General features: G+C 33.3%; 1 protein-coding gene and 1 long non-coding RNA gene across 2 annotated transcripts; both read left to right on the forward strand.

The window, feature by feature from the left end:
- The first annotated feature begins 1,782 nt into the window (after nucleotides 1-1,782).
- LOC113699921 (F-box/LRR-repeat protein At3g59190-like) lies at nucleotides 1,783-3,509 on the forward strand. Its single transcript, XM_027220266.1, has 3 exons — nucleotides 1,783-2,856; nucleotides 2,986-3,144; nucleotides 3,231-3,509. Exons 1-3 carry the CDS (start codon nucleotides 1,783-1,785, stop codon nucleotides 3,507-3,509), a joined length of 1,512 nt encoding a protein of 503 aa, XP_027076067.1.
- An 18,549-nt stretch (nucleotides 3,510-22,058) lies between these two features.
- LOC140010744 (uncharacterized) lies at nucleotides 22,059-26,707 on the forward strand. Its single transcript, XR_011817857.1, has 2 exons — nucleotides 22,059-22,417; nucleotides 26,530-26,707. It is a non-coding gene; the product is annotated as an uncharacterized lncRNA (long non-coding RNA).
- Nucleotides 26,708-27,011: the final 304 nt, after the last annotated feature.

Consider the following 27,011-nt stretch of genomic DNA (forward strand, 5'->3'; position numbering starts at 1 on the left):
CGGCACCTAAAACCCCTTTTTCAGTTTTTTAATTTCTAAAACACATTTTTAAATATTTTCAGCTTTCTCTTGCCTTTTGTCTTATTAAACAAAGACATGAAAGGAGTAATCTCACAATCCAAATTACTCCTCTTGTTGGCCACGAGTAAGAAGCTCAGCTTGGCCTCTAAGTCCAAGTCACGTTCTTGCCTCTATTAGTAATGGAGATAATTTGCAATTAACGCCAGAGACGAACCCAGTTCAACTCTCCTACACAAACAACAGGAGCAGCAGCAGTAGTAGTAGTACTACTTCATAAGCAAGCAAGCAAGCAGCGAGAGAGAAGAGTGGATGATAATAATTGGAAATCAAAGGGATTATATGGACCAAATCATCAAAGGGATTATACTGGTAAGTATATTCTTTCCCTATTAGCCATTCTTCACTGTTGAACTGGAATGAGCATTCAATTGAACCACTAGTATATTATTGGTAGGTCATGCTTACGGCTGGAATAGACACTTCATCGGTGACTATAGAATGGGCCTTGTCTCTTTTGCTCAACCATCCCAAAATTGTGGAAACACCCCCTATTTTTCACATTGCCACCCTAATATTTTGAAAATTCCTCATCTCTTATTACATTGCCGTTTCTAAATGCCAATATCTTTCAAACTCTTTCTTTTGATACAATTTTTTTTTCTATTATTAAACCAAAAATTTGATAAGATGAAAGCAAAAAAAATTAAAACAAGTACATTATATATAATTTTAAAATGAATAATAATGATCCTATATAATCTTAGCTCCACTGGCCACAAGTCTTGGCTCTAGCATTTTCACTAATTGAAATGTGAGTTACTACTCAGTTTTTCATCTTCTTGTTGTTACAGTCTTAAGAACAAAAAAAATTACTATTCATTTTTTTTTCTAAAAAGCATAATTTGAGTGTTTTCTAATCCAAATTTGAAAACGAATCATTTATCAAAAATGTAAATGAAAAATATGCATATATTATTGCTAATTAGATATATATTGGTTTTATATGTTCAAGAAAAGAACTTTAGAAAATATACAAACTTAATTATTAGCTTCAAATTAATATATAACAGATCATATGCATTCAGGACAAAGTACTTAATTTAAAATTTCGTAGATCAAGAAGTTAAATAATAAATTGAAATGTGTATATAGTTTAGTTTTGAACAATTTTTTTCTTGAAATAATAGAATAAAATTTTACCAAGTGAACATGCAAAGTTAATACAATTAATGACAAATTGAAATTCGTAGTTTGAAATTTTCATAAATCGAAAGTTAGGTGGAGTGGAGCAATGGAATTCTATCAAAATCTAAGGGCACAAGAGAAGTATTTTCGATAAAAATTTTCAAACTTTCCTAGGGAAAATAAAATAGAATCTCGAAACTTCCCCGGGCGCTTGGGGGAAAGCATACATAATTGCTGTTTCACATTTCGATTACATATATTAAATGTAAGGCTAAACTACACATTGCAGCTAATACATCATGCAGCTATGAGCTATGCTTGTGAAAAATTTTTGTGATGTGAGCTCTCCAGTTCCCCGTAACTGAGAAGACAAAGCGGGATTAGAAACATTAGTACGAGAGTGAGACTTCTGGTTTGCATCATTAAGTGAAGAGGGCCTATAAATGTTGAAGCTAATTTTTGGATTGTACAAAACAACTAAAGAATGCTACCCCTGAATTCTTTTGAGTTTTCTCTTTCGAGCTAGCTGTCACATATCTTCGCACTTTCTTTTTGCTCAAATTATATGTAGCTAAAATGTCTAGTATCCAGAGATCCTTTTTGGCTCCAAGAATTCGGTGCAATCGATGTGAAAAAACTGCCAAAGTCCGGTCCCAAAATCATGTTAAAGTTGATCATGTTGATCGGTTAAGTGCTCTTCCGAATGACCTTCTCTGCCATATCCTTTCCTTTCTTCCAACAAAAAAAGCTGCAGCCACCTCCATCCTATCCACTCGATGGCGTTACCTTTTCACTTCACTTCCCAATATTCATCTGGAATTTGATGACTCTTTACGAGACATTATAGGTCCCAATTATCAACGATTTGCTCGATTGGTAGATTGTTGTCATCGTTTGATTCTTCAGCGAAAACCGTATTGTTTGAGAAAATTCCATCTTTCCCTGAAAGAGTTTCTTGAGATTTTTCGGGTGGCAATTGACTCTCTGATATGTGCAGCAATTTCCTGTGGAGTCCAACAACTTGAGGTTTTTGTGGGACATGATCGTTCCGGTGCATTGTCTCCTCCGGGAATTTTGTCCTGTCCAGCAATTTTCAGTTGCAAAACAATTGTAGAAATGAAGCTGGAAATTCGCTTTACTGTTTTCTATGTGCCGCAAAAAGTTTCTTTGCCGAATCTTAAGGTTCTGCATTTGGCACAATATGTATTGACAGATGAGCTGTCTACTCCCAGGCTCATTCAGGGTTGTCCCGTGCTCATAGAACTGTCTTTCGACTGTTATACATTTCCAGGGGATCAAGTTCAGACCCTTTTGATAAAAAGCCCTTCCCTGCAAAAACTCAGCCTCCGTTGTATGTCTGATGATGATTGGGACATTGTTCTGGACATCCCCAGTGCTGTAAATTTGGAATGCGAGGTTGATGGAGAGAGTAAAACAAGTGTAAATGCCCCAAAGCTTCAACATTTGACCTTTGATGGCAATGTAGTTGAAGTAAACATTCTTCCAAACCACATGTCTCTTGTCGAAGCCAGAATATCAGTTTCTTGCCCATCAGATCAAGAACAATTATTACGCTGTGAGGTTGCCTTTGAGCTTATGAATTGGTCACAAAGTGTGGTATCACTTTATTTGCTGGATACCACAGTGGAGGTAGTTTCTTTTCTTTTCTTTGGTTATTGCATAACTCAAAATTATTTTTGTTATGGTTTGTAGAATAACTGGAATTTCGAATTTCCAAGTGGTTATTTGTCTAATCAATTTTCTCATTTCTTCATGAAGTTACTCTTTTATTCTCAAAAGTTGCTGCCAACTTTTGAAAAGCTGACTTATCTTGAGCTTGAAGCCCGCAAATATTATGGTAAGCGTACTCGTAGCTGGAAGATGCACTCATGGTTACTTGAAAGTGCACCTAATCTTCAAGTGCTGGTCTTTGATGAAGTGAGTCCAAATGATCTTTTTTTTTTTTTCTCACAGCAATGTATTTGATTAGATGTTCCAGTCTGTAACTCTTCTCGAAATGGCAGGTGTTTTGGGATGACAGGATTGAATCCTGTGCTGAAGACGAGAAATTTGAGTTTCTTTCTGCAGAGCCTGTTCCATTATGCTTGCCGAAACATCTTAGGGAAGTAAAAATCAGAGAATTCCATGGAAAGGAACATGAATTCAAGCTCATTGACTATATTTTGCAGAATGTGAAAGCTTTAAAAAAGATGACTGTTGGTGTTCTTGGAGGCTTTCGAGATCGCAGGAAAATATTGTCATTGAAGAGATGCAACAACGACTGCCAGATTGTGTTCACATAAAAAAAAAATGTTTGGAGGTCTGCTGGTGAAGCTTCAGGAAAATGTTTGAATAAATTGTGATCCGCCAATGGGGAGTACTTGATGCTGCTTCAAGGAAATAACATAATCCAACTCCAGAATAGTTGCTAGTAATAGTGACAAAACGCAGGTTGAAAGCAGTTCTGGATACTGGTAATAGCTAGGGAAGTTACATAACAATGGCAATGTGCAATTTTCATATCTTGCTTTTGGATCGGAACATGGAAATCGGGACTTGTTAATGACTAGATTTTGTTTGTGATTTTGTTATGTTGAGGTTGATTTTTACTCTGTGTTTAATCGCTTGTAGTTTGAGCATATGGTGATGCAGAACTGTTTATGACTTGAGATGGCTCAAGAATTTCTTGATGTTATGTATGTTCTTGTCCTCTGTCTCCTTTTAGGCCATTGCCATGGTCTAAAAGTCAGGAACCATTTGAATTGCCAGAGAAACCTCACAGCAAGCACCGAAGCATGACCAGCACTTTATCCCTTATCATCATTTTTAGTCGAAAGAACAATATTTTTGTAACTACAGATGATGATTCTGATCACTTACTTTTTAAGTACTGATGATAATTAGCATCCCTAAAGTTCTTTTAAATTCAGTTAAGGAGATAATTGAGGAAGTTTGATCAAGGGCAAGAAAGTAGTTAGTGGTTCTTAGGGGCTCGAGGCCATTGAATTTGACCATAAATATTAACAGCAAGGAGGAGCTCAATGGCCTCTAAATAATTAATAGAGGGCAGTAAACACAAAGCTGGAAGTCCAACCTGCTATTTCCTAGCTGATATTTGTTACATTTGAAATGAGTTAAAGAAGTAATCAAACAAATCTATGGATATTATTATAGTTATTAGTATTATTTTTACTTCGTCAGAATTGAATCCATTACATCCGAAACAAATTGTAGCATATTGCTTTAGTAGATTTTCGTACAACTTGTTATACATTGCTTTGTTGTACAAAAGTTTGAATTAAACAATAATGGTAGTCTACTATTCTTGCATGATTTATTTTCTTTTAATCATTAGATTTCTTTTACTTGTAACAAAGTAAATCCAGAAATGACACGGACAAAGAATCCTATATAGATAGATATAAAGACCAGTACCATGAACAATTAACAGTTAAAATTTCTAATATTTTGCATCAGTTGCAAATTTTATTACAGAAAAAATTGATTTTTTTGTTTGTTATTTTTTTAAACATCCATCTTTACTATACCAAAAGTTGGAATAAATAGGAAAATTATTTTTTTTCATGTGTAGTTACCTCCATGGCCAAAGCTTTACAAATGAGCCCTCGACAACGTAAGCTTGTTTGGAAAAAATTAGTTTTTTTTTTTTCATGTCTAGTAACGTCCATGGCAAAAACTGTTCACATGAGTCCTTGACAATTAAATCTTATTTGGAAAAATTAGTTTTAATTATAGTAAAACTTATTATGATATGGTATTTGTGAGATAAAAAGGCATTTTGAAAATATAAAAAAATTCGTAGAAACAGGTTTAGAAAATCTTTTTAAAAAATGGTTTCTATCCATACAATAGTCAGGAAAAATGTACAAATAGTAAGGAAGATTTACAGCATAATATTGCCATGTCGTGACTGCAAGAATTTATCTAGGACAAGGGGAAAACTTTAGCATTTCTCGCAACACAAGAAGAAAGGCTCTTGGTAACCGTTTAATTTTAGGCTTAAGTTAAAATAAAAAAGAGATGACCTAATCTTAGGCAAAAGCTGTAATATAAGCTATTAAAATTGACTTCATAATTGAATTATTTACTAAACAATTATAAAATGAACGTAGTGTAGAGAAAGCGATAATTTTAGAAACCTCGCTTAAGATTTCTAACATTTTCACCGGCGTCTCCTAAGGTTTGTAAAATCACACTTACCTCCCTTGGAGAATTGTGAGCCTAGTTAACTTATATCACATGGGGAGAAATTATTCATATACCCTAAGACATAATGTCTTATTAGAAACTAATATCTAACGATTGAGTAATTAGAGCACTAATTAACTATTAGTAACTAATTAATGGAAATAATTGTTGAAAATTTCTTTGATGATGAATGATGACTTGGAATTAGAAAATAATGCCAATTAATGCACCAAATGGCGCTGTTTTGTGATTAATGGAATTTGACAATAACCAAAAATCAGTTGTACAGAATGTGAGAAAAAGGGTTTTGATAGAGGGAAAAAACACAAGGCAAAAGAAGGTTATTCATGAGGAAATTTTCTTTGAAACTCCTAAAGTTGTGATAGTTGTAAAGTAATTTCATGGAAATAAAGGAAGCAAAGAAAAGCAAAAATTCAAAATTTTTTTTGTTCAAAATCACAAGAATCATAGCGAATCTCATGTTAAGAGAGATGACTGATCTGTTTTGTTGAATCTTGTGATCATTAGTGTACTTTTGTTGCTTATTTGGGTTGTCTAATTTATGTGAACTTTTAGAGTAAGGAAATGTGCAAATTAATTGTGTCTAACTTTTAATTATTTTCATTCTTTTACTAATACAACCTATATACATGTATAAGGGATATTTATGGAATGAAAGTTTCATCTCTCTTCTTAAAATACCCTTTTGATGTTACTTTTTCTAACTCGGACAAATTTTGATACCAAAATCTTAACCTCAGAAGAGGTTTGTGTAATTTTGTAAACTTCAAGAAAAGCTAGTAAAATTCTTAGAAATCAAAGGTTCTTAAATTATCTCGTAGTGAAAGGAATATACTAGACAGTATCAATAGTTTAGTGGCCATTTAGATATTAGCTCCTTTTTGTATCATATTTATTTATTAACATTTGGGGAGAAGAGGTGACTAAACCAACCCAACTAATCTAGCTACTGGGTTGCACACTTAACTTCACATTGTTTTTAAAGTATCGTAATTCATTGCAATCTATCTTGTTCTCTTTTCTTTTCTGGCACTACATATTGTAATTCTGTATTTTTTTATTGTAACTTTTTTTTTTGCATACATCTATTATTTTTTATCTTTGGCATTCATTATAATTCACATCTAATGTTTTTATTTTTATTGATAAGTGACTATTTTGTGATATATTTGGATGACATTTTATATTACTTTTAGTCACTTTTGTAATATTATAGGAAGAAAATAATCATTTTTTGCTAGAATTGGTTCTAAGTGAAGTCTAATGCTTAATTGAGAATTTGTCCCTTATACTTGCATATTTTTTTATTGTTTTTGTAAGAGTTGGAAATGGACTTCATTTTGGACAAGAAATAAGCTTACACTATGATGATTGAAGTCATAAAGTTTACAAGGACGATGAGTTTCAAAAGTAGTTCGAGTCATTAGAAGAAGAAAATGAAGAAACTTGTCGAAAACGAAAGTCGACTCTAATCCCTCCAAACAATCTTGCCAGTTTTTAGAGGGATTGCTTGGAGGGATTCATGGCAGGAAGTTAAATTGAAGAATTGAAATTTGAACAAAAACAGGGAAGGAATCCCTCCAAGGAATTCGGCTAGATTTTGAAGGGATTGTATGGAGGGATTCCGGTCAACAATGACAGCTTCCACTTGCACAACTTGTTTTCACCTCCATTCTTTCACAACTTTTGACAGACAATTTATAGAAGATTTGCATATGCAAAATGAAGGTTGTAGAAACAAATCTTGATTTTATTTCTTTCATAATGATGAGCTTTAGCTTTGAGCCAAAATTATTGATATTTGAAGCTAATGTTCACACTTGAAGGAAGACACAAAGAGGAAAGATTTCTCTATAAAAGAACATATGAAAGAAATCAAGGTTTTAAAGGAAGAAATTCATCCACTTCCCACAAATTTTTGGGCCTTAGTGCAATTATACCAAACTTGGGGGGTACAAACGTAAATATTCATTACCATCCTCCAAACTCGTACGAAATTAGCAAACTAATGAAGACTCTTAAGTGTTCAACCAGCCAAGAAAACATTCAAAGGAAGCACGCATAAAAAAACATTCAATCTTGCATAAAGGGTACAACAAAATATTTTGACAAAAAATAAGCATAAAATCATGCAACTTTCAAATACCAACACAAGATTCAAACACCCAAATGCAAGATTTTGGAACCTAACACCAGCTTTTGTGATATGAATCTAAACTAACAAGCTACCCAAAAGGAAGTAAAAAGTAAAAAAAATGAAAACATGCAATGACAAAGTTGAGACTTTGAATCTCATGTCTAATGAATTAAAATGCAGATCTAGGCTTGTATCCAAAGGAAAACGTGAATGAAGGTTACCTCAGACGCTTGTCAAGCGTGGAAAAGTTCCAGAAAGTATGCAAATTTCGGAAATGAAAGAATCTCAAGGTGCCGCTACTTGTTTCGAGAGCTGCCAAGGTATCAAATTCAAGCTTGGATTTGAGGGTCTTAGAGTCGTTTTTCTTGAAACCACCCAACACAAAAGTTTCTCCACTACGATCAGAGAAGGTGAGAAAAAAGAAATCGCCTCAAAGATCTCAGCCAGCAAATTACTAATGATAAGAGTATATTTTACGTATTTTTAGTGTGCTTTATTAATTAGTTTTGGTGTGTTTTATTTAGTTTTATAAATAATTAACTAAGATTCTAGTGAAAATATGCATTTTGTGGTTAAAGTGTGAAAATTGCATTTCTATTGATTTTTATGGTAAAAACTTCATATTTTGTAGGTTTAATGATTCAATCATCAAATGAAGTGCATTGAGAAAATATTTGGATGATTGAAGATGGATTAAAATGGTGAAAATAAAATATAAAGTGTAAAAGGAAAAATGCAATTTGAATCAAGAAAAAGTCAGCTTTGACAATTCAGACACATTTTCGTATTTTGACTATATCTGGAGCTACACAGATCGGATCAAGGTGATCTTGGTACCATTTTGAAGCTAAGAGATATATCTACATTTGGTGTGAAGACATCAAAGTCCAATTCGGCTGTTTTCTTGGTCAAAATGTCAAAATACAGAAGTCAAAGTCTGCTGCTGAGAGCTGAAAACGCGGAATTGACCAGTCAGTGGTATTTTTATCATATCTCGGTCTAGACAGCTCCAAATTGGATGATTCTTGAGGCATTGGACAGCTATTTCAATGGACTACAACTTCTATGTTTTGTACAAGAGCTAATTCAGTCGTCATCATAGAGAAAATAGCAGTTGAAGTAGCCAGATTCTGGTCAGAAATAGCTGCTGGTACAACCTGTTTTCTCCTTCAACAATTTACAGCTATGGATGAACGTATGACAACCAATTAGCAGCTGTAAAAGGGATGTTTCAAGCCTCATTTCCTGATTGCATTGATCTATATATAGCCATGGACTTGCAGGATTCAGAAAAAAACTTGGGAGAAGGCTAGAGAAACTCACCAGAAATGTAGTTTTCACTAGAGTTTCCTTGGTTCATTAGTATAGTATAGGTAGAGTAGTTTATCCATCTTGTATTTGTAGTTAGATTTGGATGAAGATTGGAGGGGCAAAGATGAAGAGGTTGATCTCATGTGACAAGGGTGATATCTCTTCTACTACTTTCTCTCTTTTATTGGATTTCATGTTTAATTATAATACAAGTTGGCTTTGTGTTTTTATTATGTTTAGTTAAAGTTTATGCCTAGAGTTATGGTTGAACTTGCTATATTTTGTTAATGATGTTTATTTGGTTATTTGGTCATATTATTTTGAGCAAGCTATTTATCACTTTTGGTTATCTAATCATGATTAACTGGCCATTAATTATGATAATCTTAAGGTGTTAAGTTTGCAATGAAAATTGGAATTTAACACTAGTTCAAAGAAGTGATAAGCCTAGGGAGTACACTCACGAAAGTAGAGGTGCACCTATGCGGCTTAAGTGACTTGTTTCATGTAATTTCATAGAAGAAATGAACTTGTAGTTAATTTCATAACCACGAGAGTAGGTATGACTTAATTACAAGTATAGTTGATTCACTACGAAAGTAGGTTTCACATACATTAGGAAATTACGCCATAACTAATCAAGATAATAGCATTCACTTAACCGATAATCTCATTTGCAAGAGTAGTAAGGAATTCCATATCTCTAGGAGCTTTCTAGTGTTATTTTCTTAAATTTTATATTTGTGGTAGTCTAAATAATAAAGGAGTTTGAAAACATCAGTAATTGCATTCTTCCCTGTGGGATCGACCCTTAATACCCTATACTCGCTCACGATTCGTATACTTGCGATAAATCGCGTGTGGGGTATTTAGGAATTTATAAATGTAAAACTTGATTGGGATGAGCTTAATATTATATGTATACCCCGCGCACGTCAAGTTTTTGGCGCCGCTGCCGGGGAAAATTTGGCAATATCGGTGTGAAGAGCAACTTTATTAATTTAGACAATTTTTCTTATTTTTATTGTTTTTGCTGTATCTTATGTGTTTTATGTCATTTTTTTTTTGAATCAACTTTTATTTTATTTTATTTTTTCTGTTTTAGTTTGTGTCTTGGAATCTATCCTTCTTAACTAATCTTACTTTTGAGATTGTTTAAAAGTAATTTTAGATAATGAGGAGGGTAGGTGAATTGGGAGGACAATGCTTGAGAAATGGAAGTTTGGCAATGGATGGTTACCAAGTGCAAAGCTCCTTCAACAGAGGTAACCAAGAATTTACTGAAGATATGTTTTTTGAAAATGGTTTAAGGTGCTTAAAAGCTAAATTTGATGTTATGATGTTACAAGTTCAAATGGACACAATTAAGCATGAAATTGAGCAAGGGAGGAATGTTAATGCTTTTAATTCTTATCATGTGATTTGTGACTTGTGTGGAGGTTATCATGCTACTAATACATGTATGCAAGTACAAAATGTGGATTATTATTATGAATTAGAGCATTACAATCCTTGTTTTGATCAATATAGTGCTAATTGGAGCAATTCTCCTGCTTATGGTTGGGATAATCAATTTACTTATAGTAATTCTTCATATTTTTACGATTACCAACCTGAATGTGCCCAATATGAATCAAAACCATCTTGGGAGTTGGCAATTGAAATGGTAGCTAATGATTCTAAGCCATCTTGGGAGTTAGTTGTAGAAAAATTAGCTATTGCAACTTCTGACCGTTTTGACAGGATTGAGGAAAGAATAGATGAATTAGCTTCTCACTTTGGTAGAATACATGAGCAATTGAGTGCATTGTGTGAAGTTATTTCGTCTAATAAATTGCAAAATGATCCTAGCATGAATGGTAGGAATGTTGTATGTGAAAATGGATTGCATTTTGATGAAAATGATGAATCTCAATTGTGTTTCAATGAGCAAATGTCCATTTCACATGATAATATCTTTGGAACTAACTTTGAACCTCAAGAGGTGAGTTTTAATGACTCATTTTTCATCCCTCTTGAGGAGTGCATTGAAAGTATAGGTTCTAAGGGTATTGCTGCCCAAGATACTCTCATGGCATTTCCTTTGGTAAGTTTTCAAGAGGTATATATTCAAGGTAATATCTATGAAACACTTGGGATAGGTAAGCTACTTTCATCTCTCACATCATTAGAACATGTGACTTTTACTATAAAGTCACCTTTTAATGATCCACCACGATCTAAAATGGTGGATTACTCTTTAACCAAGCCTCCTTGAAAAAGGAGGTGATATAGTCGAGCCAACGACTATAAATAAAAGCGCTTATTGGGGGCAACCCAATGTTTGTTTAAGTTTATGTTATTTTGGGGTGATTTTATATTTAAAGTATGTGTTTGAGTTATTTTGTTATTTTTCATTTGTAGGTATTGGAAATGAAAGCAAAAGTGACCAAATGAGGTGAAAAAGGCGAAATTTGATCAAGGAACTCAACCCCTCAATTTGAGTATTTGTTGTTTTTGATTTGTTAGAAGGGGTTAAAATGCATATTTTGATCATTTTACATGTGCATGCATTGAGTATTTTAGCAAACAAATGATTTATGATGCATTTTGAGTGATTGGGGTATTAGTTGTAAATTTTTAAAAGTTGAATTTCTGCTAAAAATCGCAGCAGAAAAACGCGTTTCTCAAGAAAACGCGCCTCTGAATCGCGTGTTCACAGAATCGCGTTTTCAATTCTGCACTCGCAGAACAGAAAACGCGCCTTGAAACGCAACTTAAAGTCGCGTTTTGATGGCAGTCGCGTTTTCAAGCCTGGATCAAACTAAAAAACGCGACTTAGAAAACGCGCATCGAAGTCGCGTTTTCTCAAATAACCGCGTTTTCAATCCTGCAAGATTGGTGAAGGAAACGCGACTTCAAAAACGCAGCTTAGTGGCGCGTTTTTTTCAGCAACGTTTTCTGAGCATTTTTTTTAAACAAAAAAATGCAATTTCCTTGATTCTCTTTTTCTTCTTTTCCTCATATATTTTCTTGTACCTTGAGTTGCTTATTGTGTATTTTTTTATAGGTACATCACCAAAACAAGGGCTTGAAGTTACGGATCGCCGTTTTGATGTTTTGAGCCTTTGTTATCACTTTTGTTTCTCATTTTCCATTTTTAGGTTTATATCACTAATGGTTACCAAATGGAACTCATGAAGCGATGAAGACAGGCGAACAACGTACCTTGAAGCTTCATATTCAATCGCAACAATAGGGGAGTATTACTTTCTTTATCTTGATTTTCCTTTTTACACATTGAGGACAATGTGTATGTTAAGTGTGGGGGGAGAATTGAGATTATATACATTGTATGTGATTGACTTATTAGTTGCAAATATTGGACTTGTGTTAAAATTCAAATTTTTCTACAATCTTGTCCAAAATTGCAAACTTGCCCCAAAAAGTTTCAATTTTTTCGATTTTATCCAAAGGGGTAACAAGTTTCATACCATTAGTAGTTCCAATTTCTTCTACATTTGAGATAAATATATGTGATTTGGAAACTTCTTTTCTCATTTAACTTGGAAATGACTATTATGTGATTATAATTTTTGCATTTGTAGGAAAGTATATCTTTTAAAGTGGAGAAAATTATGCCTATATTTTTTTTGCATATTTGATGAAATTTCTTCTCTTTATTGGATTTTATAAGTTAAGTGATAAATATGGTCAATAATTGCAATACTCTTCTCATGATTATGCTTTCGAGGGAATGTTATTATCTTTACTTTAAAAAAAAAAATAAATGAAAAAAAAAGAAGAAAAAAAAAAGATTTATTCTACTCCAATGATTCTTGTACTTAGTAACCGGGTGTCTTCATCTAAAAATGTCGACTTTCGCGTAAAACGGTACTTGAATTAAGAGTATGCAAAGCAACTTGAGTATGTGAAGTGTTGAGTAACCGGTGATCTTCATCTAAAAATGTCGACACTCGCGTAAAAAGATACTTTCACAATTTAAGTAATATTTAGCTATATTATATAAATAAATCCCTCCTTAAGTTAAATAAGAAGATGATCATGGGTTTAGAAAGCATATTATTGGCCATATGAGTTACTTGCGTATGAAATTGGTTAAGAATGAGAAATTGACTTGAATTTGTTATAATGGTGGTATAATTGGCTCTCCTTTACTTGATATTATGAGTACTTGAATTTAATTGAATAATTGCATAATGGTTATTTACTTTGTTTTGAGGAAATGAAGTTGAAATGCTACATATGTTTATTTTCAAATTTTGGATCATTGTTGGTTTGTATTTCTTATTGCTTGAGGACAAGCAATGGTTCAAGTGTGGGGGTATTTGATAAGAGTATATTTTACGTATTTTTAGTGTGCTTTATTAATTAGTTTTGGTGTGTTTTATTTAGTTTTATAAATAATTAACTAAGATTCTAGTGAAAATATGCATTTTGTGGTTAAAGTGTGAAAATTGCATTTCTATTGATTTTTATGGTAAAAACTTCATATTTTGTAGGTTTAATGATTCAATCATCAAATGAAGTGCATTGAGAAAATATTTGGATGATTGAAGATGGATTAAAATGGTGAAAATAAAATATAAAGTGTAAAAGGAAAAATGCAATTTGAATCAAGAAAAAGTCAGCTTTGACAATTCAGACACATTTTCGTATTTTGACTATATCTGGAGCTACACAGATCGGATCAAGGTGATCTTGGTACCATTTTGAAGCTAAGAGATATATCTACATTTGGTGTGAAGACATCAAAGTCCAATTCGGCTGTTTTCTTGGTCAAAATGTCAAAATACAGAAGTCAAAGTCTGCTGCTGAGAGCTGAAAACGCGGAATTGACCAGTCAGTGGTATTTTTATCATATCTCGGTCTAGACAGCTCCAAATTGGATGATTCTTGAGGCATTGGACAGCTATTTCAATGGACTACAACTTCTATGTTTTGTACAAGAGCTAATTCAGCCGTCATCATAGAGAAAATAGCAGTTGAAGTAGCCAGATTCTGGTCAGAAATAGCTGCTGGTACAACCTGTTTTCTCCTTCAACAATTTACAGCTATGGATGAACGTATGACAACCAATTAGCAGCTGTAAAAGGGATGTTTCAAGCCTCATTTCCTGATTGCATTGATCTATATATAGCCATGGACTTGCAGGATTCAGAAAAAAACTTGGGAGAAGGCTAGAGAAACTCACCAGAAATGTAGTTTTCACTAGAGTTTCCTTGGTTCATTAGTATAGTATAGGTAGAGTAGTTTATCCATCTTGTATTTGTAGTTAGATTTGGATGAAGATTGGAGGGGCAAAGATGAAGAGGTTGATCTCATGTGACAAGGGTGATATCTCTTCTACTACTTTCTCTCTTTTATTGGATTTCATGTTTAATTATAATACAAGTTGGCTTTGTGTTTTTATTATGTTTAGTTAAAGTTTATGCCTAGAGTTATGGTTGAACTTGCTATATTTTGTTAATGATGTTTATTTGGTTATTTGGTCATATTATTTTGAGCAAGCTATTTATCACTTTTGGTTATCTAATCATGATTAACTGGCCATTAATTATGATAATCTTAAGGTGTTAAGTTTGCAATGAAAATTGGAATTTAACACTAGTTCAAAGAAGTGATAAGCCTAGGGAGTACACTCACGAAAGTAGAGGTGCACCTATGCGGCTTAAGTGACTTGTTTCATGTAATTTCATAGAAGAAATGAACTTGTAGTTAATTTCATAACCACGAGAGTAGGTATGACTTAATTACAAGTATAGTTGATTCACTACGAAAGTAGGTTTCACATACATTAGGAAATTACGCCATAACTAATCAAGATAATAGCATTCACTTAACCGATAATCTCATTTGCAAGAGTAGTAAGGAATTCCATATCTCTAGGAGCTTTCTAGTGTTATTTTCTTAAATTTTATATTTGTGGTAGTCTAAATAATAAAGGAGTTTGAAAACATCAGTAATTGCATTCTTCCCTGTGGGATCGACCCTTAATACCCTATACTCGCTCACGATTCGTATACTTGCGATAAATCGCGTGTGGGGTATTTAGGAATTTATAAATGTAAAACTTGATTGGGATGAGCTTAATATTATATGTATACCCCGCGCACGTCAAGTTTTTGGCGCCGCTGCCGGGGAAAATTTGGCAATATCGGTGTGAAGAGCAACTTTATTAATTTAGACAATTTTTCTTATTTTTATTGTTTTTGCTGTATCTTATGTGTTTTATGTCATTTTTTTTTTGAATCAACTTTTATTTTATTTTATTTTTTCTGTTTTAGTTTGTGTCTTGGAATCTATCCTTCTTAACTAATCTTACTTTTGAGATTGTTTAAAAGTAATTTTAGATAATGAGGAGGGTAGGTGAATTGGGAGGACAATGCTTGAGAAATGGAAGTTTGGCAATGGATGGTTACCAAGTGCAAAGCTCCTTCAACAGAGGTAACCAAGAATTTACTGAAGATATGTTTTTTGAAAATGGTTTAAGGTGCTTAAAAGCTAAATTTGATGTTATGATGTTACAAGTTCAAATGGACACAATTAAGCATGAAATTGAGCAAGGGAGGAATGTTAATGCTTTTAATTCTTATCATGTGATTTGTGACTTGTGTGGAGGTTATCATGCTACTAATACATGTATGCAAGTACAAAATGTGGATTATTATTATGAATTAGAGCATTACAATCCTTGTTTTGATCAATATAGTGCTAATTGGAGCAATTCTCCTGCTTATGGTTGGGATAATCAATTTACTTATAGTAATTCTTCATATTTTTACGATTACCAACCTGAATGTGCCCAATATGAATCAAAACCATCTTGGGAGTTGGCAATTGAAATGGTAGCTAATGATTCTAAGCCATCTTGGGAGTTAGTTGTAGAAAAATTAGCTATTGCAACTTCTGACCGTTTTGACAGGATTGAGGAAAGAATAGATGAATTAGCTTCTCACTTTGGTAGAATACATGAGCAATTGAGTGCATTGTGTGAAGTTATTTCGTCTAATAAATTGCAAAATGATCCTAGCATGAATGGTAGGAATGTTGTATGTGAAAATGGATTGCATTTTGATGAAAATGATGAATCTCAATTGTGTTTCAATGAGCAAATGTCCATTTCACATGATAATATCTTTGGAACTAACTTTGAACCTCAAGAGGTGAGTTTTAATGACTCATTTTTCATCCCTCTTGAGGAGTGCATTGAAAGTATAGGTTCTAAGGGTATTGCTGCCCAAGATACTCTCATGGCATTTCCTTTGGTAAGTTTTCAAGAGGTATATATTCAAGGTAATATCTATGAAACACTTGGGATAGGTAAGCTACTTTCATCTCTCACATCATTAGAACATGTGACTTTTACTATAAAGTCACCTTTTAATGATCCACCACGATCTAAAATGGTGGATTACTCTTTAACCAAGCCTCCTTGAAAAAGGAGGTGATATAGTCGAGCCAACGACTATAAATAAAAGCGCTTATTGGGGGCAACCCAATGTTTGTTTAAGTTTATGTTATTTTGGGGTGATTTTATATTTAAAGTATGTGTTTGAGTTATTTTGTTATTTTTCATTTGTAGGTATTGGAAATGAAAGCAAAAGTGACCAAATGAGGTGAAAAAGGCGAAATTTGATCAAGGAACTCAACCCCTCAATTTGAGTATTTGTTGTTTTTGATTTGTTAGAAGGGGTTAAAATGCATATTTTGATCATTTTACATGTGCATGCATTGAGTATTTTAGCAAACAAATGATTTATGATGCATTTTGAGTGATTGGGGTATTAGTTGTAAATTTTTAAAAGTTGAATTTCTGCTAAAAATCGCAGCAGAAAAACGCGTTTCTCAAGAAAACGCGCCTCTGAATCGCGTGTTCACAGAATCGCGTTTTCAATTCTGCACTCGCAGAACAGAAAACGCGCCTTGAAACGCAACTTAAAGTCGCGTTTTGATGGCAGTCGCGTTTTCAAGCCTGGATCAAACTAAAAAACGCGACTTAGAAAACGCGCATCGAAGTCGCGTTTTCTCAAATAACCGCGTTTTCAATCCTGCAAGATTGGTGAAGGAAACGCGACTTCAAAAACGCAGCTTAGTGGCGCGTTTTTTTCAGCAACGTTTTCTGAGCATTTTTTTTAAACAAAAAAATGCAATTTCCTTGATTCTCTTTTTCTTCTTTTCCTCATATATTTTCTTGTACCTTGAGTTGCTTATTGTGTATTTTTTTATAGGTACATCACCAAAACAAGGGCTTGAAGTTACGGATCGCCGTTTTGATGTTTTGAGCCTTTGTTATCACTTTTGTTTCTCATTTTCCATTTTTAGGTTTATATCACTAATGGTTACCAAATGGAACTCATGAAGCGATGAAGACAGGCGAACAACGTACCTTGAAGCTTCATATTCAATCGCAACAATAGGGGAGTATTACTTTCTTTATCTTGATTTTCCTTTTTACACATTGAGGACAATGTGTATGTTAAGTGTGGGGGGAGAATTGAGATTATATACATTGTATGTGATTGACTTATTAGTTGCAAATATTGGACTTGTGTTAAAATTCAAATTTTTCTACAATCTTGTCCAAAATTGCAAACTTGCCCCAAAAAGTTTCAATTTTTTCGATTTTATCCAAAGGGGTAACAAGTTTCATACCATTAGTAGTTCCAATTTCTTCTACATTTGAGATAAATATATGTGATTTGGAAACTTCTTTTCTCATTTAACTTGGAAATGACTATTATGTGATTATAATTTTTGCATTTGTAGGAAAGTATATCTTTTAAAGTGGAGAAAATTATGCCTATATTTTTTTTGCATATTTGATGAAATTTCTTCTCTTTATTGGATTTTATAAGTTAAGTGATAAATATGGTCAATAATTGCAATACTCTTCTCATGATTATGCTTTCGAGGGAATGTTATTATCTTTACTTTAAAAAAAAAAATAAATGAAAAAAAAAGAAGAAAAAAAAAAGATTTATTCTACTCCAATGATTCTTGTACTTAGTAACCGGGTGTCTTCATCTAAAAATGTCGACTTTCGCGTAAAACGGTACTTGAATTAAGAGTATGCAAAGCAACTTGAGTATGTGAAGTGTTGAGTAACCGGTGATCTTCATCTAAAAATGTCGACACTCGCGTAAAAAGATACTTTCACAATTTAAGTAATATTTAGCTATATTATATAAATAAATCCCTCCTTAAGTTAAATAAGAAGATGATCATGGGTTTAGAAAGCATATTATTGGCCATATGAGTTACTTGCGTATGAAATTGGTTAAGAATGAGAAATTGACTTGAATTTGTTATAATGGTGGTATAATTGGCTCTCCTTTACTTGATATTATGAGTACTTGAATTTAATTGAATAATTGCATAATGGTTATTTACTTTGTTTTGAGGAAATGAAGTTGAAATGCTACATATGTTTATTTTCAAATTTTGGATCATTGTTGGTTTGTATTTCTTATTGCTTGAGGACAAGCAATGGTTCAAGTGTGGGGGTATTTGATAAGAGTATATTTTACGTATTTTTAGTGTGCTTTATTAATTAGTTTTGGTGTGTTTTATTTAGTTTTATAAATAATTAACTAAGATTCTAGTGAAAATATGCATTTTGTGGTTAAAGTGTGAAAATTGCATTTCTATTGATTTTTATGGTAAAAACTTCATATTTTGTAGGTTTAATGATTCAATCATCAAATGAAGTGCATTGAGAAAATATTTGGATGATTGAAGATGGATTAAAATGGTGAAAATAAAATATAAAGTGTAAAAGGAAAAATGCAATTTGAATCAAGAAAAAGTCAGCTTTGACAATTCAGACACATTTTCGTATTTTGACTATATCTGGAGCTACACAGATCGGATCAAGGTGATCTTGGTACCATTTTGAAGCTAAGAGATATATCTACATTTGGTGTGAAGACATCAAAGTCCAATTCGGCTGTTTTCTTGGTCAAAATGTCAAAATACAGAAGTCAAAGTCTGCTGCTGAGAGCTGAAAACGCGGAATTGACCAGTCAGTGGTATTTTTATCATATCTCGGTCTAGACAGCTCCAAATTGGATGATTCTTGAGGCATTGGACAGCTATTTCAATGGACTACAACTTCTATGTTTTGTACAAGAGCTAATTCAGCCGTCATCATAGAGAAAATAGCAGTTGAAGTAGCCAGATTCTGGTCAGAAATAGCTGCTGGTACAACCTGTTTTCTCCTTCAACAATTTACAGCTATGGATGAACGTATGACAACCAATTAGCAGCTGTAAAAGGGATGTTTCAAGCCTCATTTCCTGATTGCATTGATCTATATATAGCCATGGACTTGCAGGATTCAGAAAAAAACTTGGGAGAAGGCTAGAGAAACTCACCAGAAATGTAGTTTTCACTAGAGTTTCCTTGGTTCATTAGTATAGTATAGGTAGAGTAGTTTATCCATCTTGTATTTGTAGTTAGATTTGGATGAAGATTGGAGGGGCAAAGATGAAGAGGTTGATCTCATGTGACAAGGGTGATATCTCTTCTACTACTTTCTCTCTTTTATTGGATTTCATGTTTAATTATAATACAAGTTGGCTTTGTGTTTTTATTATGTTTAGTTAAAGTTTATGCCTAGAGTTATGGTTGAACTTGCTATATTTTGTTAATGATGTTTATTTGGTTATTTGGTCATATTATTTTGAGCAAGCTATTTATCACTTTTGGTTATCTAATCATGATTAACTGGCCATTAATTATGATAATCTTAAGGTGTTAAGTTTGCAATGAAAATTGGAATTTAACACTAGTTCAAAGAAGTGATAAGCCTAGGGAGTACACTCACGAAAGTAGAGGTGCACCTATGCGGCTTAAGTGACTTGTTTCATGTAATTTCATAGAAGAAATGAACTTGTAGTTAATTTCATAACCACGAGAGTAGGTATGACTTAATTACAAGTATAGTTGATTCACTACGAAAGTAGGTTTCACATACATTAGGAAATTACGCCATAACTAATCAAGATAATAGCATTTACTTAACCGATAATCTCATTTGCAAGAGTAGTAAGGAATTCCATATCTCTAGGAGCTTTCTAGTGTTATTTTCTTAAATTTTATATTTGTGGTAGTCTAAATAATAAAGGAGTTTGAAAACATCAGTAATTGCATTCTTCCCTGTGGGATCGACCCTTAATACCCTATACTCGCTCACGATTCGTATACTTGCGATAAATCGCGTGTGGGGTATTTAGGAATTTATAAATGTAAAACTTGATTGGGATGAGCTTAATATTATATGTATACCCCGCGCACGTCAACTAATGAACAGGGTTGTTTGATGAACCCTGGACTTGATTTCTGCAGAAAAAAGTTTCGGGTAGAGAAGTTTGGGCTGAAATTTAAGGGGTTGCTAATGCTATCTGCTAAAATTTTCAAACGAAAGTTATTCAACTATATCCCTAGAAGGTGCAGAAAAAATAATTACTCTAAAAGGAGGTAAAACCAGAGAGAAAATCGCATTGGAAGGGAGCTGGTGCGCCAGCTCGTTTTCCAGATTTTTTGCAGAAAAACTCCTTTTCTTTCTTCTTTGTTTTCCTTTCTTTCTTCTCTCTCTCTCTCTCTTTCCCTATCGTTTTTTCTCATTCCCGCTCACCTAAAGCTGCATTGTCAACATTTTTAAATGAGACTAAAACAACAAAACCCTCATCTCAATGGAGAGGATGGAATGGGTTTTGTTGGCTCATTTTGGACCATTTAATGATCTTGTCTCCAGAGGTTTCTTGATAATTCTTGTAGAGATGAGGTGTCTTGTACTAATCAGACGTGGAAGGCACGAAAATGGGGAGCCAAAACAAATTTGAGAACCTCCAAAATGGCTTAGCTATCTGTGTACTATCCTTGCGAAGGAAGAAGAAAGCTGCAGTTTTTTTTTTTTTATTGAAAAACTGCAATTTTCATTTTCGTTTTCTTCTGTTCTTTTCCTCTTGATTTTCCTACAAAACCAATCAAATAAAAATCAAATAAGGTAAAAATGTTTTTTTTTAGACAGATGAAATGGCAATAAATAAATAAATAAATAAAATAAAATAAAAAGGAATAAAGAAGATAATAAAATTTTGGTGTCTACGTCTATTTGATTTCACCTAAATAGTGTAAATAGAATATAATATATCTCTATTTAATTTTGCCTAAATGTACTGTTTAGTTGAAATCAAATAGATATATAAATGGGTTTTAAAAAATATTAGTTTTTCACTCATGTTCATTTTCTTTTACTCGAAAATTGAAAATAAAGAAGATATTTAATATAAATATTATTGAGTGTTTAAATCGAATTAAATTTGGACAGAAAGAGTAAACGAAGGAAAAGTATGATAAAAAGAAATAAGTGATTGGCACTTTCAAATTTTAAAACAATCACAAGGTAAGTAATTTAACTGTTGGTCTTAAAGGTGGTGAGTATAAATTTCATATTTAAACTACAATTTGTTAGCATGATTATAGAATTCGAGTTATGACCCATTAATTAGATGACCTTATTATACAACTCAATAAATGAATTATTACCAATGAAAAAGGCCACAAATATTGAATAGATTCACATAATGAAATCAAATAGATATATACATGAGTTTAAAACAAAATTGTTAGTTTTATATCTATTGAATAGCATGTGTAAAATTACAATTAGCCTATTCAGGTAAAATCAAATAAAGATATATTACATGGTATTCGTGTGATAACTCGAGAAAATCTTGAATAGACTTAGCCATTATTACCCTTATTTCGTCATTTGAAATATTATAGATAACAAATAATTGGTCAAATTAAATGACTAAATTTAATTATTCTATAAATTAAGAATTTAGAAATATCCTAGAATGATGTCAAAAAAATAATAAAATAAATTAACATTGAAAAATTATATGAATCAAATAAATACATGATATGCATACCGTAATTTGTGTGATTTGAAGATATTATAATTGAACGAGCTACATGTCTAGTTAATTTCCTATAAAACCAAATGTGTGAGAATCTAATAGATTAAGGAAATACAAATGAGGTTAGGAGTTAATGTGTGAGTTAATAAAATCACAGCCCTTAGTAAGCAAATAAGTGGATATCAAATGACCTAACTAACCCTTCATCCTAGCTAATTTACTGTGCGACCAGCCGGATACCTGAGTTCTAGAACTAAGTAGAAGCTGAGTGGAGAGCTTTGGAATTATCATCACCGACTGAAGAGGAAGTGAGTGATCAGCTCATTTGGAGTACCAACTGAGAGAGTGAGAGAAAGAACTCTGCATTTTTTTCTTTGGCAGCAACAACCGAGAGAGAAAACAGAACATCCGAATAGCTTTCCCATTTCTGCATTCTTTAACCGACCAAAACTGAGAGCTAAAGTGAAGGATAGGAAGAGAAACTTTGTTAGTTTCTTCACTGATTAGCTTCAACCGAGAGGAAGAGTGAAAGCTGCTGCAAGTTTAAGAGAAACCGAAGCTAGGAGCAGGAGCAATCCGCCGTTATTAAAATTTAACCGAGAAGGTAAGAATCTTGTAACCACCTTTTATTTCTTGAATATAACTGAAAATATGGGCTGCATGTTAGTTTTTAGCAAGGAATAATAAGATTTAACAGAGGGGAATTCTGATAAGAAGGAAGAAAAGATGGGAGCTAGACTGAAGTTGTAGGAACGGAGTGTAAGTTGCATGGGTTGCAGCCTGTGATCATTGTGAAATGGAAACTAATGACAGGAAATGCATGTAATACGTTAGCCTTATGTATTATGGGAAGTTTAGTTGAAGAAACTTGGGAAAAGATGGAATTTTGGGTTGAGACCGTAGGAAGAAACATGCTGGAATTTTTCCAGCTTCATCCGAGAGGAAGAAACTGAAATTTGCAGCTTAGTAACCGAAAGTATGGAGTAACTTTCTGCTAGAAGCTCAAACCATGTGTTATGTCCTTGTCTTATCTGAGTAACTAGTGCAGAGTTGTTAGCTTGAGTGAAAAATTTGCAAGAATTAACCGGTGGTTCTGTCTAGCTAGCCGGGAGATGAAGTAAGGAAATTTTCCAATTTTCTTGACAGATTTTTGGGTTCCAAATTCCTACGTTGAAACTGAATACCTTGCATAATTTTTTAGTTTTAGCATGTATGGTGGAGTTGAATGGGAACTGAAGTAGTTAATGGAGAAATCTCTTGTTTAAAAACTGATTGCTGTCCAAAACAATCACAGCTTGACCGAGAGAGAGAAATAGACTTCAGATCAGTTTTTCCTTTGAAATTCTGGCTGTAAAATTTAATATGGATGATCAAGTTTACTCTGTAGTTGGAGAATCATCTTTTGCATGATGAGTTGGAGTTAAAACTGAAGAAAATTATGGAGAAAGCACCATATGTGAAATTGCTATACTGCTGGAAATTGTAATGTGTTGCTGGCCGAATTAGTTGAGGCTTTTGGTGGGATTCTTTTCCGGAATTGTGTGTTATTTGTTCTAGTTTGGGTGGGCAAATTATGAGCTACGTGTTTAGTGTTTCAAGCAAGTAAAAGATGGAGATTTGTTGAACAATTTGAATGATATTGCTGGAAATTATACTTGTTGGCCAAAACAGGGAAGAGATGAACTTTGCTTGAAGTTTTTGAACAAAATTCTAAGATAGTTTGTTGTAACTGTACATATATATATATATATATATATATCCGTTTCTAGCATCTTAACCTTGTTTTGAATACTTTAAAGAATTTAAAACTCGAAGGGCTAGTGAAGTGGAACAAATAGGAATAACATGCAAACTAGAGTCTAGTTCAGTCTAAAAGGAAAGAAATAAAAGTTCCATCAGCTTTAATTATTAAGATTAGAATGAAATGATTTAATTTTAGCTCAAATGTTTTATAAGATCTTAAAATTTATATATGTACGTTAACCTTGTTTTAGAGCTACCAAACCTAATGGATTTTGAAGTAATATTGCTTAATTGTGTTGAATGGTTGAAATGGTAATGAGATTAAGACTTATATAATGTGTTAGAAACTCTAAGGTAATTTGTTATGGCTATATACACGAAATGGCTCCTAATCACTTAAATTAGTTTTTATAATATTTAAGAGACTATAAAACTTGAGAAGTTAAGGTTGTGAAATAAAATTTAATTCACAAACAACCTAGAGCTTAGTTAGTCTTAAAAGGGAAAATGGAGTATCTATAAGCCATAATTAATACTGGATTGAGAAAGTATATTCGTTTAAACCTTATACAAGTTTATAAACTTGAAGATAGGTATTTCATGGTTTAAAATTAATAAAGTCAATAAGTTTTGAAAATAAAATGATAAATAAATATTGAGAATGTTATAGTTGTATTTTAAGGTCAAACTTGATTTTAATAAGTTTAAATAAAAGAATAACAAATGATCGACTACAAATTATATATTTACTTTGAACTTATTAACTTGTACTAGGAAGTAGCCGTGAACCAGGAAACCAACTCGAAACTCGAGAGTAGTCATTTGAATCCTTGGTGAGTGTTTTTCAAATTATGTGTTAACTGTTTATGTGTATGTATTATGAATATTGTTAAATGATTCATTGTGAAGTGTTTTCAATTGTCCCTCGCCTTCTAAATCGGAAGTGTACTTTATCGCACTCGACTTAGTTTGAACTTGAAGGTATTAAGCTAAGAAACTCTTGTTCTCTCTCTTATGTTGCATTTTTATTAGATAGATGACTTGAATCTTGAATTATATTGGATGATACTCTAGTTTTGGTGAAGATTAACGAATTTCAACAAGGATTAGTGATTCTGCCCAGTTTTTGGACCCAACTGGAACTGCATATTCGTTCATGATAAAGAACAAATCAGTTCTTGCTCAAAACATGAAAGTTTTAGGGAATTGAGTTAGCTAGGTAGCTGTAAAATTTCAGCTCAATCGGAGCACTGTAGTGAATGAAATGACTAAAAAACTCCTGACTGCCCAAATACCCAGATTAGCTGACAGTCTTCTATTTTCTCTGAGATTGTGATTTTTTACCTTGAAATGCAAGAACTGGGTGTCAGTGTCTTTATAGGAAATGTAGGTCTCTGTCTTAGCTTTGAAACACCATAAAATTTACCTTAATCCAATAAGCATAGCTTCAGTTGTGACTACTGAGAGATGTCATACCTACTATGTGGCTATTTGTCTTTAAAACTAGTTTCTAACTTCTAGCTTTGATTTGGATGGTTGCACTGCTCGAATTGACTTGTAATTGGATAATATTGAGTCTAGTTGAATAGATATTGTGTTGAGCTTGCTTATATGTTGAATTGGGCTGAGTTGAGGAAAGTAATGAACCCATAAATAGCTGGAAAATAGCTAAATACAAAGGGTATGCTACCCAAATTTTCACTCGAAAGTTAGACGTGTGTACTCGCTGTTTGAGCGAAGATTTGAGGTTGAATTGAACTTGGATTGTCTATGGTATTTGAGTCTTCTTTCGTAAAGGTATATAAGCTAAAATTTGGCCGAAACTCATACCCTTGGAAAAATGAAAGTGGTGACCACTCGGAATATATTTTTCTCATCTTTTAGACTCAAATGCGAATTCCAAAGGTTTAGTTGCTTCTTTAGCAACACCAAAAGAGGGAGCATGAATTTTCTAGTATTTGATACATAACTTGAATCCTATCTAAACGAGTTTTATTTACTTGATCTGTTCAAATCGAAACTCTTAAGTTTTGAACCCTGGTAATTTCAAGCTTTTAAATGATATTGTATCGCAGATTTGGATTCCAACCAAGGAGTTACACCTGAACGTGATTTTGACAAGCACTAAATCGTTGGTGAGTGCTTTCAAATACCTGATTGAACTAGACACTAGTTTTCAATACTTGACCAATATGATCGAATGATATGTGATTGGTATGATTGGGCAAGGGTGTACTTTATCGCATTTGCCCTAATGTGATATGTACTCGTTTATTGTTGCAATTGACTTGAAATACTTGTGCGTGACTTGTAAGTACTGAGCGGCAGTATGTACCACACTCGATCCGAGTGGGAGGTACCTCTCATTCGCTTTTCCGTACTTTTATTTTGATTCAGTCGATTAGAGATGTATCTCATCGACTTCTTGGGGACCCAAACCCCACTAGCTAGTTAATCGAGTCGAGCCGGCAAGGGCACGGTCGATTAGATAAATAACCATGGGTATCTAGTGTTGTCGAGTGGAGTATTATCTCCTCGACTAATCGGTATACTCGAGTACTACCACCAGTGTTTATCTTGGAGTTCAGGCCCGGTAAGGGGTTTGGATGCTGGACGGAAAGTAGTTTAAGTGGTGCTCTACTGGATTGGTTACTTACCTGAAAGTTGACGGAGCGTCAACTATCACTTGATCAAACTCTGGTGATGCAGTGGGAATTTGGCTCCTGAGAGCCATCCATATCCTTATACTTTGAAATGATTAGTACTTATCGTGTTATTGTTTCGTTTTAAAAGAAAAACTTTACACTCGCTCATTTTGAGATTTGCTACTTGAAGTGTTATTGCTCACTTTTATGAACTTTTCATGTTCATTACTTTGCTACGTGATACTTGCACTTTTAAATAACGGTCAACTTGCTATTTGAAACCTCACTGGGCTTTTAACTCATTCCATGCCATTTGTTTTCCTTACAGGGGGTACGAGCGAGGCGTGAAACTGGTACAGAGTAGTCTAATTTTGAAGTTTTGAAATGGTACTCACACTAGCACTCGACTAGGATTGATTGTATTTGAATTGTAAACACTTTGAAGTATTTTGGTGTGTAGAAGTTTTGTATCTGGATTTGAGCATCAATGTATATATTAAATTGAAGTGGATGTGTTATTTCTTTTCTATGGATGTACGTTATTTTTCTTGAGCTATGAGTGAGACAGACCTGGCGAGAACTGGGCAAGCGGTCCGCTAAACCCTGGGGTACGCCCTAGGGGAAGGTGGGATCATCACACTTCGTACAGTATAGGTGAAATTAAATAGTTATATACGTGGGTTTAAAAGCAAAAAACTCTTCATACACATGGTCAATAAGGGATGAAAAAATTCATTTTGTGAAATTTCAGGGACGAAACAATTCATTTTGTGAAATGTGAGGGGCTATGGATCGGATTATATAAAATTT

The sequence above is a fragment of the Coffea arabica genome, chromosome 7c (assembly GCF_036785885.1).
Source record: "Coffea arabica cultivar ET-39 chromosome 7c, Coffea Arabica ET-39 HiFi, whole genome shotgun sequence".
Classification (NCBI taxonomy): Eukaryota; Viridiplantae; Streptophyta; class Magnoliopsida; order Gentianales; family Rubiaceae; genus Coffea; species Coffea arabica.

What these genes read in the sequence shown, in the direction of transcription:
- LOC113699921 (XM_027220266.1), top strand. Translation starts at nt 1,783, where the DNA reads ATGTCTAGTATCCAGAGATCCTTTTTGGCTCCAAGAATTCGGTGCAAT. An exon ending in TGCTGGATACCACAGTGGAG is followed by an intron (nt 2,857 to 2,985) that starts GTAGTTTCTTTT and finishes TTCTTCATGAAG; the next exon opens with TTACTCTTTTATTCTCAAAA. An exon ending in AAGTGCTGGTCTTTGATGAA is followed by an intron (nt 3,145 to 3,230) that starts GTGAGTCCAAAT and finishes TCGAAATGGCAG; the next exon opens with GTGTTTTGGGATGACAGGAT.